The 14,757-nt window shown below is 36.3% G+C and overlaps 1 protein-coding gene across 7 annotated transcripts in view; it reads left to right on the top strand.

Annotated features, from left to right (window-relative positions):
- The window catches only part of Fam172a (family with sequence similarity 172 member A), a 480,054-nt gene that overhangs the window by 136,532 nt on the left and 328,765 nt on the right, over positions 1-14,757 (top strand). For 5 of the 7 annotated variants that reach the window (XM_008829338.2, XM_008829339.2, XM_029561741.1 and 2 more), the window contains one exon: positions 1,849-2,040. The exons of the other annotated variants lie outside the window; for them this stretch is intronic. In XM_008829338.2, the coding sequence (XP_008827560.1) occupies positions 1,849-2,040 (192 nt within the window). The remainder of the gene's footprint in view (positions 1-1,848; positions 2,041-14,757) is intronic. 7 annotated transcript variants of the gene reach the window in all.

The following is a 14,757-nucleotide window of genomic DNA, read 5'->3' on the forward strand; positions in this document are numbered from 1 at the left end:
GAAGTCTTTTTACCCTAACATTATAGGCAATTCCTACTTCCTTTTCTTATCACGCCATCATCTGAAGAGGTTACCCATATTGCCAATGGGGAATTGGGATGCAGACTGCTCTAGCTTCTTCCAAGCTGTACAGGGATGCAGGGTGAGGCAATTGGGGTACCCCCTTCAGTGGATCTATCTAAAAGACTCCCAAATTGCATAATTCTTAACTATAGGGAGAAAAGAAGGTTCTTGACTTGTGACTAGGAGATGTGAAGGAGAAGTAAAGGCAAGAATAATAAGCATTACAAGTTCTAGATAGGGAACTAGAAAAATGTCAGCACAGGGCAATTTTCAAATGTTCCTATGAGAGTCCATTGGAATTTCTTGACAAGGGCTTCCAAAAGCATCCCTCTATTGGGTTCTTCCTCATTTTTCTTTTGTCATCCAAAGTTGGACTCTAGAGTGATGGATTCAGGATTTGCTTTTAGGTATTTTGATAGCACCACATGGAGGCAGGATCTGGGGGCTCTCAGGCAGTCCCCTGCATTCTCAGGCCCTATGCCAGAGGGAGGCCAGAACTAGGTGCACTCTGGCAGTCTCTAAAATGTATTTCTTACTTTGGTAACTGTATGAATGTACACTTCTGACAGAGTGAAGAGCTGGCGCAATATTCTGTGTATAGGTAGATATTCTTCCGTGTGTGTGTGTGTGTGTGTGTGTGTGTGTGTGTGTGTGTACTCTTGGGGGTGGGGGCACATTGCAAGCCACCAGAACTTTTCAGCTCTGGTTCTAATCTAGTTGTACAAAGGTTTGCATTCCTAGTTAATGGTCATTGCTGATGTAGACTACCACAGAGTGTGCTGTGTCATATATAATATATTTATTCTTTAAAATTTTTTATTTTATTTTATGTGTATGAGTGTTTTGCCTGCATGAATGCAAATGCACCATGTATGTGCAATACCCACAGTGCTGGATCTCCTGGGACTGAAGTTATAGAAGATTGTTAGTCTTCATGTGGGTACTGGGAACTGAACCAGGGTCCTCTGCAAGAGCAGCCAGTGCTCTTAATCACTAGTCATCTCTCCAGTCCACATGTGTGATATAAAAGGTTAGGAAGTTACCCTTCCTTAATATCTCTTGTATATTTAGAATTTAAATCTTACTTTATGTAGCTAGCACTGAATATAATCCACAAATATTAATACATAGGTAAGATTATTGGAATACAGTGATAGTTGTTATGTGATCCTGCATTCACAATATGAATGTAATTTGAAAGTCACAGAGCAATGTATGTTTCAATTTTTAAATAGTATCCTTTCGTCCCTTTTAAATGTTCTGGCTAACATATTCAATAGCTGTATGTATCAGTTTGGGTTTTTTAAATTTTTGTATTGTAGGTGCAATACACTTCAGTGATGAATTATAGACTGTATGCTATATAATATTGCAACTTAAACTTATCTAAGTACAATTTCTTCATCTATTAATGATTATTATAATAGTGATCCTTTACTAGGATTGTGATAGTATGGGTGTTTTTACACAGTCAGCATAGTACCTGGATCACAGGAAGCATTAGAAATTAGTTTAGGGTAATCATACAGCACTAAATGAGCAACAACAATGTAGGGAGGTGCACCGCCATTATTTTTCATGCATTTTTATATTTATTGTCCTGTGTTGCTCATCCACCTAATGTATAATTGTTAATCTCTAGTGACTTTTAATTTCATTTTAAAGCTTTTTTTATAATTCTGTAATAATCATTCAATAATAGAGTAACCATTAGCTGTTCTTTCATTTGTGTGTATGCCTGATCAGAAAACATTTATTTATTATTTAATTTTTTTTTAATTACAGGTAGATGCCACTGAAAGTGAACCAAAGAGTTTTATCTTTATGAGTGAGGATGCTTTGACAAATCCACAGAAACTGATGGTTTTAATTCATGGTAGTGGTGTTGTCAGGGCAGGTCAGTGGGCTAGAAGGCTTATTATAAATGAAGATCTGGACAGTGGCACACAGATTCCTTTTATTAAAAGAGCTGTGGATGTAAGTGAAATTTCCTTTGTTTTGGGGGGAATTTTATAGTTCTGTTTTATCATGTATTATAATTTTATCATGTCTCTTTCAAAAGTATATCCTAAGTATTATCTTACAATTAAATAATTATTACTTATTTTAATTGTGTATTGATAATTTTCTGTAGTAATGAGGAAGACAAAGGTGTATTGAGCATATAAAGGTTTAGAAAGAGTCTTTGCAATGAATATTTTCTTTTTTGTCTAATTATGTGAATTATCAGTTTAACTTTCACATCACATTGAAAATATCTCTGACAAAAATACAATGATTGAAATTGTGAGGATTTGTTTACCTTGGTTAAGGAAGTCAGAAACTAAAGGAGGTCTGCTAAATTGAGATAATGTTAGTAAAGGGAAAGTTGGAATAAGTAAATGTTTTTATCATTTCCTTAAAATATTTTAGAGCTCACAAATAAAATGTTTTAAGCCTTAAACATATAAAATGTCAAATTATAACATTTAGGAAATAATTTTTCAAACTGTTGTTTTAATATTTAGTTATTGTTTAAAATCTCTGTCATGTGTGTCATATGCAGTGAACAGCCAAATTTTGCAAAGTTTGGGTTTCTTTAACATGTGAGTAGAAATAGTCCTCAGAAAAAGTTACATCTTTTATAAAACACTTAACGTAAAATGGAAAAGGTATTTAGATAGACTATGTCCATAATATTCTTCATTTTATTTATAAAAGTGACAGTATGTTTTATAATTAAAATTGGGAATACATTTGGCTACACAATTAAAAGATATTTTCTTTATTCTGTTGACACTGATATGATAATATCATCTAAACCTAATCCTGAAGAATATATATATATATAGTCTTTTTGAGACAGGGACTCCCTGTAGCCCCAGCTGTCCTGGAACTCACTATGTAGACCAGGCTGGCCTTGAACTCACAAAGATCTGCCTGCCTCTGCCTCCTGAGTGCTGGGATTAAAGGTGTGCACCACCATGCCCGGCTTAGAATATTTTTATTCGTAGATTTTGTACTCTTCAAAATGCTACATGATGAGTTTCTTAATTGTTTGGTTTTTCCACTTTTTATGAATGTACAAAGGAAACAAACACATAACATTTTGTTTGGTTGCTGACTTCAGTGGTGATTTAGTAAAACTGAAGTTAGATAATTGTTCAGTTAGTATATCAAAGCAATTAAATATCCAGTTAATTAATTGAAGTATACACTGAGGTAACACATCAAATAGTATGCTTTAAGCCATTTCGTATTTCCTTTACAGTGTGAAATATTTCTCTAGTACATTAGTTTGTGATTAGAGCAGATACTGTCAATATATTTTAGGAAGAATATTAAATTTAAAATGTGTGCACAGTGTGTTTTGAGTATAATAATATTCTGCTTTGATTTTTCTACTTCTCAACCATATAGCAAGTCATGATTATTTGGAAAGTATCAACTGGTTTCTAAATTGTGGTACACCTAAATTTGAGTTTTAGCAAATTTTATTCTCTTTTTTTGTTGTTGTTCTTATTTTTGGTTTGGTTGTGTTGTTTTAGTTTGTTATGGTATGTTTTGAGACAGGGTCTCTCTGTAGCCCTAGCTGGTCTGGAACTTTCTATATAGTCCAGGCTGGCCTTGATCTCACAGAGATCTTCCTGACTCTGCTTCCTGAGTCCTGGGATCAAAGGTGTGTGTCATCAAGGCTGGCGTCTCTTTAGTGTTGCATTTTCTTTTTAAATTTTTTATTTTATGTGTGTGAGTGTTTTGCCTGCATAGAAGTACACCTGTGCATGCAATGCCTGCATAGGCCAGAAAAGGGAATTGGATTCCCCTGGAACTGGAGTTGCAGCAGCTGTTGTGGGCGCTGTGAGTGGAACCTGTGCCCTTGCTTTAGCTTCTCTTTTTGTTTCTTTGAAAGTGTCAACTTTATTGTTATAACTTCATGATGTATATCTATAAACAGATATCAGTTTTTAAATACAGATGAAGTGCTTTTTGCTGCTTTGACTCACCTTTTATAATGTTTTCTCTGGTAGTTGTTAGGCCTGCCCTAGGTGAGCAAGGGAAGGGAGTATTTTAGGGGAGCATGCAAAGGAAAACCTATAGGAAGGAAGATGGCTTCCCCATTTTTAACTTTTAAGCAGAATAGCTCTACTTTTATTTTTTAATTGAACTTTCACTTTAAAAAGTTTCCTATAGTTTAGAAAAGGTTTAGGGCCATTCTGTTTTGTATGGTCTATCAATTTTCATACCACTGTGGAAGTCAATTCTGATATTATTCAGGGAAGTCAGTATCATTTCTGTGCAGTGTTCTTTCCTGATTTTTTATATAAAGTTGGAATTTCTAAATTAGAACCATATCAATATAATATAACCCTCTGCAGCAATAAAGTCGTATCTCTGCGTGGATCATTTTATGAAAAGCATTATGTTTAAATCCAGTTCTACTGTAACTGAAGTGGGGATGTGAGGTTTGTAACCTAAAATTTCTCTCTTGAATTCTTTGGTCTCCATAGATTATGATTTGAAAATTATAGATATTCCATTTCTATGGGTTTGGTTCCCATTACCCACATGGCAACTAACAAAAGCCCTTAACTCCAGTTCCAGGGAATCCAACTCCCTCTTCTGACATGTGTGGTCACTGTAGTGCACTTATATACATGTAGGCAATACACCGATACACATAAAACAGTAAACAAAAATATTTAAAAGAGGAATGGTGCTTATCGGGTAACTTCCCATAGTGCTTATGAGGTCTTTATGTCCCAGCTTTGGCTAATTGATCTGCACTGCAAAAGGGCTTTATGAAAGCTGGATGTGGAGGCACATGTATTTAAGGGACTGTAGAGGCTGAGGCTAGGGAAATGTAACTTCAAGGCTCACCTGGCTATAAAATGAGACCATGTCCCAGAAAATAAAACCAACATAAACAAAATGTTTCCTGGGTAACAGTTTAGGAACGATTGGTCTGTGAAATCAAAATTTACCATGTTTAAGAATCACCTGAAAGAGTTGTTAAAACATAAATTGCCTTCTTTCAGCCCTTTCTTTTTCAATTCTTCGTGTCTGTTCCCAACGGATATTCATTCTTTGTACTTTAAATCACTTCTAGATTACACCAATGCCTAATACAATGTAGATATTTGTTATGCTGTATTTTTAGGACATATCAGTAAGGAAAAACTAAGCATGTTCAGTATGGCATGATTTTTTCCCCCAATATTTTCTATCTATGGTGGCTCAATCCATAGGTGAAGAACCCACAGATAGAGAGGGCTGGCTTGGACGTCTTATTCTTAAGGCATAATAAATGAGATAGAACTTGGTGACATTTGTATTTGTTAAAACAAGGATTAGGGAGTAATGAAAATGATAATTGATAATTTTTAGCTTTTAACTTGTTTTTTCTTCATAGTAATTGATATTTTGGATTTCTTTTGGCTTCTCAGTAATTTTGCATGTTCAACTTTAACCAGTTTTTCTTATAGACTCATATTCTTCCCATGGAAAAGTCCCGAGTTCTTGTAGACTCAGTTCCAATCTTCACAGATCACTTTCTAATTGGGCTTATCTCTCATACTGAGTTCCCTTAGTTGTTCCCTGGATTCAGTGACCTTTGTTGTCTTGATCTATGCCCTTATTTTGTTGAAACCATCAAAGAATTAATAGAAAATAAATTTGTGTGTGTGGCATATATGTGAATACATGTATATGGGGGGATGCATGTGAACATGTGTGTAAATCTTGCTGGGAGAAAGGGATGGATAAGAGGGAGGGAGGGAGAGGGAGAGGGAGAGGGAGAGGGAGAGGGGGAGGAAGAGGGAGAGAGAAATCATGCCTTTTTGAAAAGGAAATCGACCTGTTCAACAATGGAGGTCTGTGAACAGCAGTGGAAGGGGGGAGGTTCTTTAGAGCAAAAGTGAGAAAGCCCCAACGTTCAGGACAAACATGCATAATATTTTAGCTGGTATCCAAAAAAGGGATAGAAAGAAGGAAAAAGTAAGTTATGGTTTTAAGAGTTAGAACTCAGAAAAGTGGGCCGGCTTAGAACTGAAAATCAGCAAGCAACTGTGTGGGGAAGGTTCCTGGAGAGTATCTCATCTCACTAAAGGGATAATTATTCCTCCCATTTCCCTAGCATTTCTTCAGGTGAGTCAGCTTTCCAGTTCTCTTGGCTAGGTGATTGACAGACCCAGCTGGATTAACTCTTAAGGGAAAAGACAATAGTAATGTTTTGTGGAATTTAGAATGTCCTATCTCTTTCCAGAGTCAGAGATAGAACTGTCTTTTGAAGTAGCTTTCCCTTGATAGGCAAACAAAGTCTTGATATCTCCACCTTTTATGTTATTTTAAATCTTCAGGAGAGGCCAAGCTGATTTTGATGTGTCCATTCTGTGGCTTCCAAGCCTACTAGTGCCTTTTTTAACCCAAGGTTTCTACATAAATACATGAGTATCCTGGACACTTTATTCAGGAAACCGTTAGGTTTCCTCATTTAGTTTTCATGCAAATTCAAGCATTCCTAAGTTTTTTTATATTTTACATTCTATGGAATCTAGACCTCTGCTTCTTTATTTTAAAAGTTCTTTTGATATTCAAAAAATTTCAAAGCATGAAATATACTATGATAATATAATTTACTTAAGCATTTCTAACATTTAGTAATAATGGAATATAAAACTGAAAACTAATTATTCCTTCAAATATTTTTCTTGTACTTAAAGAGTGGCTTAATTTAAGCAATTGAAATTGACCTAAATTTTTGCAATTAATGACTTATTTTTTATTTGAATATGGGACTATTAAACTGTAGTTTGAAACAGAATCACAGATCCCAGATTTCAAAAGTGAGCTTTAAGGATAATAAAAAATAATTAAAGGATATGTGTTTCTATTGTATAAACCTAATAAAATATGAAATCAACACTTCCTGAAAGGTTAAAAACTCAGCATATTACTGAACTGACAAGGTACATGTGGCCACACCAGCCCCTATGCCAGCAAAAGAAAACATTGAGATGACAGCACAGTGTTGGGAGAAGGTTGTTAAGGACGGTTTATTCCTTTATGATTTCAATTCCTGACAGAAGACAGGTCTACTTGTTTCACCATGGCAGGTATATCATTACCTTCTGGCCCTGTCACAATGGAGCTGAGACAAAAAAAAAAAAGCTGTGCTCAGTTTTGGAAATCCTGTTACCTCTTGGAATTTTAGATATAGTTTCTGAGATAGATACGATAAACTGTTCTGTGATAGCTTTTTAGTTGATTGACTGTATTACTCAACTATTTAAGCAGGAATTTTACCAGAACTCAAGTTTCTTGGAATCTTGATATTCTGACATCATCTTTTCTAAAAATCTTATTTATTTAGTGTGTGAGTGTGTTGTAGGTGGTAGCTCTCTGCATGTGTGTGCGCATATGTGTGTGTGTGTATAAATGTATGTGCATGCACATGCAAGTGCATTGTGTGCCACAGGTCAGAGAACAACTTTCTGGAATTGATTCCTTCTACCATGTGGGTTCCAGGGATCAAACTCAGATTTTCAGGTTTGGCAGCAAGAACCTTCACCCACTGAGCTCTCACTATCCCTGGTATGCTGATATCATCTCATGAAAAATATTAACAGGCCTGTGATGCTTAAGGTGGTTTCTTCTACCTGTGTCTATCACTGATCATGGATAACTTTTCAACAAACCTAGGCAGGCTGCTGCTGCTGCTGTGTTGTTTTGTTTTATTGTTTTTATACTAAGAGCAAGTGGAAAATAATTGGATTTTAAAATAATAGACACCATTTTTACATGAGAGCTAATTTGGCTATGGTTTGGCTTTTTGATTTATAAATTACAAGGAAATTTGGTCCTCCCTGACCCCCCCCCCCGTTAGCTACCTCTAGAGATTTAGAAGGTGGAAAGTAGGTGTAGGCTTTGAAAGTTTCTCAAAAGCCTTGGAAAGGCTTGTGTATAATCAGAATTTCAGTGGAGAATAAGATGAGTGTAAATACATAGAAAACCAGCATAACAAAAGTCTTGTTTAATTTCTATCACATTATTATTATTATTTTTTTGTCTCTTAGTGCCTTATCAAATCTGCCTTTCTCTTAAGCTTTATACTACTATGTCCAGGTTCTGGATTTTCCTCTTTTTATTTTGCTTTCACTTCTGATCCCTGTTTTGCGTTCCTTCTTTTAGTCAGCTGAAGTCCTTTGAATTGCTGAATCTAAGCTGTTTTGGAGGGAGAGGTAGTAAGAGACTGAGGTGAGATTGTGGGGTAGAAGGTGACATGCCTCTTTCCATTGTAATCAGAACTCTGGAGATTTTCAGACAGCATACCCAGGAATTGTTCTCTGGTTAAACTTTTAAGGTAACTTCCTCAGAGAAAAATGACATCAATAGAATGGAATAATTATTGATAACTTCTTGAGTAGCCTAGGTTAAATAGAAGACTAAAGGTAGGTCGGGTTTGCATTTCTCGCTATCTTGTAGTTTCTTAGGTTTTGCTTTTTTAGTCTTATTCTTCTGTTCATCTTAGAATTTTCCCCCTCTGGTATGTATCGTATTTTCCTTCGAACTTTTTATTGAATTTTTGTACATTTCATACAAAACATCTTAATCACCTTTATACCCCCTTCCCCTGTCCGGAACCTTCCCATAGTCCCCTACCCACAACCGGATTTCATGCATTCTGTCATACATGTTAAGGCCTATCAAGTCAACTTATTGTTCCCAGATGTCCCTCAGTGCAAGTTCATCCACTGCAGTCTAGTCAGCCTATCAAGAGTCACACCCTTAAAGAAGATCAACTGTCCCTTATCCAGCAGTAATCAGCTGCCAATAGTTCTTTGACTAAGATTGGGGCCTGCTGCTCATTTCCACAGTTCTGTACTGGGTTTTGGTCTGCTTGGGTTTGCATGGGTCTTGTGTTTATTGTAACCATTGCTCTAGGTTCATATGAGCAAGATCCTAGGAGCCGTAAGACTCTCTTTCAATATGGTCATGCACCTCCTCTCTTGGCTCTTGCAATCTTTCTACCCCCTACTCTACAATAGTCCCTGGGCCCTGGGTGGGTGAAATTTAATACAGCAGTCCTGTTCAGGGACCCACACTCTGCAGAACTCTTATTCTCTATGCTTTGGCTATGTGTGTCCTTTTGTGTTCATTGACCTCTGTTGCATGAAGGAGCTTCGTTGATGAGACTTGAGAGATTCATTAATTTTCTCTCTACCCCTTGTTCCACTATGTTCCATTAGCCTTAGGTGTAGAGGTTCCATTGTACATGTGTCACTTAAGGTTGGGCATCTCATAGACACTTATTCTCTTTGTGTAACCAGTTGTGGAACTCTGTAATAGTCTTCATCTATTGAAAAAGAAACTTCTTTGATTGGTGACTGGTATAATTGTCTGTAAATATAAGAATCTATATTTAGCATATAATAAGAAATTACATTTTTCTATGGATATGATATAGTTTAAACTTTTAAAGCATCAAAGATAGGAAATTATGAGATTAAGAAATAGTTTTAGAGAAGTCTAGCTTGAACATTTTAAACCACTAACCTAGGTTAAATGTATTATGTTTATGGGTAAAATGAGCTTTTTTAAAGAAAACAATGTCAAAGACACAAATATAAGGATAATTTGTAGCTTCTAAGGGAATTATTGAATAGCAGCTCATGCTTCTGATATTCTGGCATTCTTGGTTTTATTTAGTAGTTGCAAAGACATAAAGATGACCTGTTTCAACACATATTGGAAGTTCTAATGTCTCATTTTAAGTTAAAGATTTAATATGCAAAAGACATACCTATTACTTGTTTCTTATTTGCGATATAACTTCCTTAAATTAAGACTGAATTTCAGCAATAATTTTATATTATACTATTACTATAATATTAGTAGCAATAGTAGTAGTAGTATAATGTTCAAACTCTTCATATTAATAATATATAGGCTTTTATTTTCCTGGACAGAAAACATCATTACTCAACATTTGTAGTGAGGTATTCCCAGAATTAGGTGGATGGGAATGTCATACTTTGTACTTATAATCATGTAAGTATATTGTTAAATATAAGTGGTATTATATGTTATAGACAGTTGCCACATACTACAAAGTATGCCCTTAGCTGTCAGCAATCTCAAAATATTTATTGTTGCTGTATTATAATTCTTATTAATAAAGGAAAAGATCATAACATTCATTAAATAGATTTGCATGGATATATATATATATATTTATGAAGCTTATAGCATAAGTATGTGTGCTAGAAATACATTCTTTAGGGCTTTTTATAAAAATTAAGTTCAAGGCCACTCACATTTGACTTTTATAAGATCATAAGAATTGAGCCATAGCTGAGGAATGTCAAGAAGAAATGTCATAGCATAAGCAGAGCAAATTGTTGCTTTTTAATCTATAGTTTAATTTGATCAATATATTTGCATTCAAATTCTAGAAGAAATTATTTCATATTTATTATTTTACAAGTCAGTAGTAGACACATGGTATCCTTTTAATATCCTTGGAGAAAATTAGGTGGGTTTCTTTGGGGGGGGCATGCTATTTTATTTCTAAGACAGTGTCTCCTAATATAGTACAAGTTAGCCTGGAACTCACTATGAATAGCCCAGGCAGGTCTCAGACTTGCATTCCTCCTGCCTCTACCCTATTGGGTGCTGGATCACAGGCGTGTGCCACCATGCCCTGTGAAAATTGCTGTTTCTATGAAGATTCCTTTGGCTTCATATATTTCTGCAGTAATACAGAGGTGATGAATGATGTAAGAGCACCTCCTAAAGAAGCTTCACAGAAATTAGATACATGCCATTACATAGGCAATTCAATGTTGCCTTTCTTGTTTAAAAATATTTTTTTATAATTTTATTCTATTTCTGTGTGTGTAGACATGTGCATGGCATGTGTGTAGAGATCAGAGGACAACTTGTGGGAGTCAGTTGTCTCCTTCTACCATGTGAGTTCCAGGAATTCAACTCAGATTCTCAGGCTCCATAGCAAGCCCCCTTACCCACTGAGCTCTCTCACAAGCCCCGCTTTTCTTTTGATAAAGAAAACTATTGCTCATGTTGTTTTCAGTTTTCCTGGTGTAATAGTGTCACTGAAGCTTAGCTACTTTAGAGTAATTCTTTAAATTGGTAATTTTGTGATTACACATATAGAGTGGAATGCTAGTTTTAAAATAAAGGACATATGGACACTGTGAGGTGGTTCAGTGGGTAAAGGCGTTTGCTGCCAGGCCCAATGACTGGAGTTTGACCCATTATGTGTCAGTATATATCTGTGATGGTGTGACTTAAACATAGAGTGTAAAGAACTCACTAACAAGGATTCACATGGTGAAAGAGAGAACCCACTCCTACAAAATTTCCTTTGACTTCCTTTTACTTCCACTCATGTACCATGACACACTTGCTCATGTGTGTGCACACACACAAATATAATTTTTTGATATAGAAATGACAAGTTAAAAATTATATTTATTATATGAAATTATATACTATGCACCTATATAACTGTTATGGTACATTTTGTACATGGAGTGTAAAAAAGAGCCCAATAACAAGGACCAATTTATTTATTATTTTTAAAAAAGGTATGGGCTGGTGAGGTGGCACAGTGCGTAAGAGCCCATGTCACCAACCCAACAACCTGAGTTCAATCCCCCAGACCCACATGGTAGAAAGAGACAACCAATTCCTGCATGTTGTCCTATGACCTTCACATACATATGTGTGCCTATGTGCACACACACATGCACAAAACAAATGTAATAGTAATAATGTTTTAAAACATATGTATGTCACATATATATGTATAAACATATGCCTGTATAGATACAAATCACTCTGTATGTAAAAATTCCAAATTGCCAAGCAAATATTACAGATTTGAGAACTAAATAAGCCATTGTTTGAAAAACTTCTCAATTCTGTTAAGACATTCTCAATTCTGTTAAGACATGCTTCATATTTGAGTAAAGCTATATTTTCTTATAGCAAGTTAGTCTTGAAAATATTTCAGAGAAAATTTATCCAAAGAAGCATATGTCAAAGATATTTTTGAAATTTCTTTAGGAAGCTTTATTTTTAAGCTACTTAGTTTGTATTTTGTAGAAGTAACAAACTGTCTTTTCATTGAACATTTTAGACACACTGATTTGGTGTTTCAGTGATTTTTTTTTAGACAATTTGTATCGTTTATGATCAAAAACTCAAATAAGTTAAATACTTCTGTCAGCACAAACTTAAACTATTGTCCTTTTCCTGGATGCTAACAAATTATAACATCAAAGCCTGGTCAGAAATGTATGCAGTAGGCCCTTTGTTACCACAGGGATGATCTCTCTCCAGAATGGGTTGATTTAGCTTCCCTCACTTTCTGCCTGTGGCACTGTATAGTGCAATTTAAACTTGCTTTTCTCCTGGGTAGAGATCCCAGTGGACAGTAACTTATAAAAATTAGTAAACAGTGTTCCTTTTTCATTATCACCCATCCAAGACAATTTACACTGTTCAGTTTAGAGGGGAAGATATGTTGTATTGGAAACGCTTCTTCTAGTTTGCTTCTCTGTTGCTGTGATAAAACACTGACCAAAACCAACTTGAGGGGGAGGAAAGGGTTTAATTGGCTTACTGGATACTGTCCATCATCAAGGGAAACCACGGCAGGAACTCAAGATGGAGGAGGCAGGAACTGTATCAGAGATGATGAAAGAATGCTCTTTACTGACTTGCTTCTCCTGGCTTGCTCAGCTACCTTTTTTATAAGCCCGGGCCTGGCTGCCCAGGGATGGCATGGTCCACAATGTGCTGGGCCCTTACACAGAAGTTAGCTATTAAGAAAATTTCTGCAGACATGCCCACAGGCCAATCTGACTGAGAAAACTCCTTAACTGAGGTTCTTTCTTCCAAGGTGTTGGCACCAAGAATAGTCATCTCAACACTTAACCACAGTGCATTGACAAGCTTAAACCCAAGAGTCAGTTTTAAAAAGCAAATGTATTTTGATATAGTTGATACTTGATACCCAATTAAAATATCAAACCAACACGTTTTTAGGATTCTCTATTATTTAGGTGCAATAAAGTGAGAAAATTTAATCATGGCATGAAAAACAAGGACGTGTTATATGTTTTTTAATTAAATTAAATTAGTTCATTAAGCCAGAGAGGAGGTTATTTGAGTTTGTATATCAATATTTTATTTTACTTTATTTTATATTTTTGGTCTTTTTGAGACAGCGTCTCCCTATAGCCCCAGTTGGCCTAGAACTTCCTGTGTAGAACAGGCTGGCCTTGAACTGACAGAGATCTGCCTACCCCTGCCTCCCGAGTGCTGGGATTAAAGGTGTACCCCATGAACACAGCAGAATAAGGGATAAAGAGAGGGCTAAATGCACCCCTCAACTCTCACCAGTGAGGCTTCCAGGTACATCAGAGTGTGTTACACACAGAAGACCTCAACTAGTGAAGTTTTGGAGAATAAGAGACTGTAGAGTATAGGTTGGGCCTCCTATATGGAAACTCACCCACCCATGGCTCAGGGACCATTGCAGAAGAGGAGGTGGAAAGATTGTAAGAACCAGGGCTGGTTCATGAATGTATGAGGTGGAGGCTTCCAGGCCAATGGAGGCTTGCTTGTATGTGCCTGTGGCAGTGGTGATGTCCAAGAGTGGTGGTGGTGTCACCTCAATTAAACAAGGGCCCAAAGGGGAGGTAAGCAATAGGTGGTGGGTCAGTACTAGATTGAGAACTATTTGAGACTGATTGCTGCTTGGTTAGGGAGAGTATGACTTACATATGACCACTGGATGGGCTGACTAGACTCCAGTGGACACATTTACACTGAAGGACATTTGGGTACAAACACCTGAATGAACAGGACTCAGCATGTATGACAGAGTGCATAGGGTTTGGTGGGGGAAGGGGAGGCATGGATTGGGCAGGAGGGCTGGATGTCAGTGGGAAATACTGTATGAAATTTTAAAAGCTCAATAAAAAAATGTTAAAAAAAAAAGGTGTGAGCCACCAAACCTGACTTCAAGCTAATCATTTTTTAAAATTTGTTTGTATTGATTTTTTTTGTGTATTTCATACAAAAACACCTCAAACAATCTTAATCATCTTTATACCTCTGTCTCCACTGGCACCCTCCCATATCCCCCCACCCCCAGTGGAGCCCATATACTCTGTCATCCCTGTTAAGACCCACTGTGTCATCAGTGTCCCCAGCGATCCCCCAGTGCAAGTCTATCCACCGAGAAGAGCTGATTTTCCTAAAACAAGCTATTCATTTTTTTCTTTGATTTTATTTTTATTGACTTTTTGCAATTTTCGTACAATAAAATTTGATGGAATTTAGATGCCCTCTTCTATCTGCACCACACCCATTGCCCCCTGCCCAATTTGATGCATTCTCTTATATCTATAATATATATTATAGAGTCTGCTTTGTGTCTCCAAATGCCTTCAGTGTAGGTCCATCCACTGGGCCAACCAAGAGACTGTCTTTCCCCCTTCTAGCAGCCATTAATTGCCAAAGTTCCTTAGGTTGGATTGGGATTTTTTTTTTTAATTAGAAGAAGCATTTCATTACAACAGCATTAACCTATTCAATAACATTTTTCTGAGCTAGGGTACATCTCTTTCAAAATTGGCTGTACATTTTTAGGTTTACAGATGAATTATTACGCCTATACAATCT

The sequence above is a fragment of the Nannospalax galili genome, unplaced genomic scaffold (assembly GCF_000622305.1).
Source record: "Nannospalax galili isolate Female #2095 unplaced genomic scaffold, S.galili_v1.0 scaffold173, whole genome shotgun sequence".
In the NCBI taxonomy this organism is placed as follows: domain Eukaryota; kingdom Metazoa; phylum Chordata; class Mammalia; order Rodentia; family Spalacidae; genus Nannospalax; species Nannospalax galili.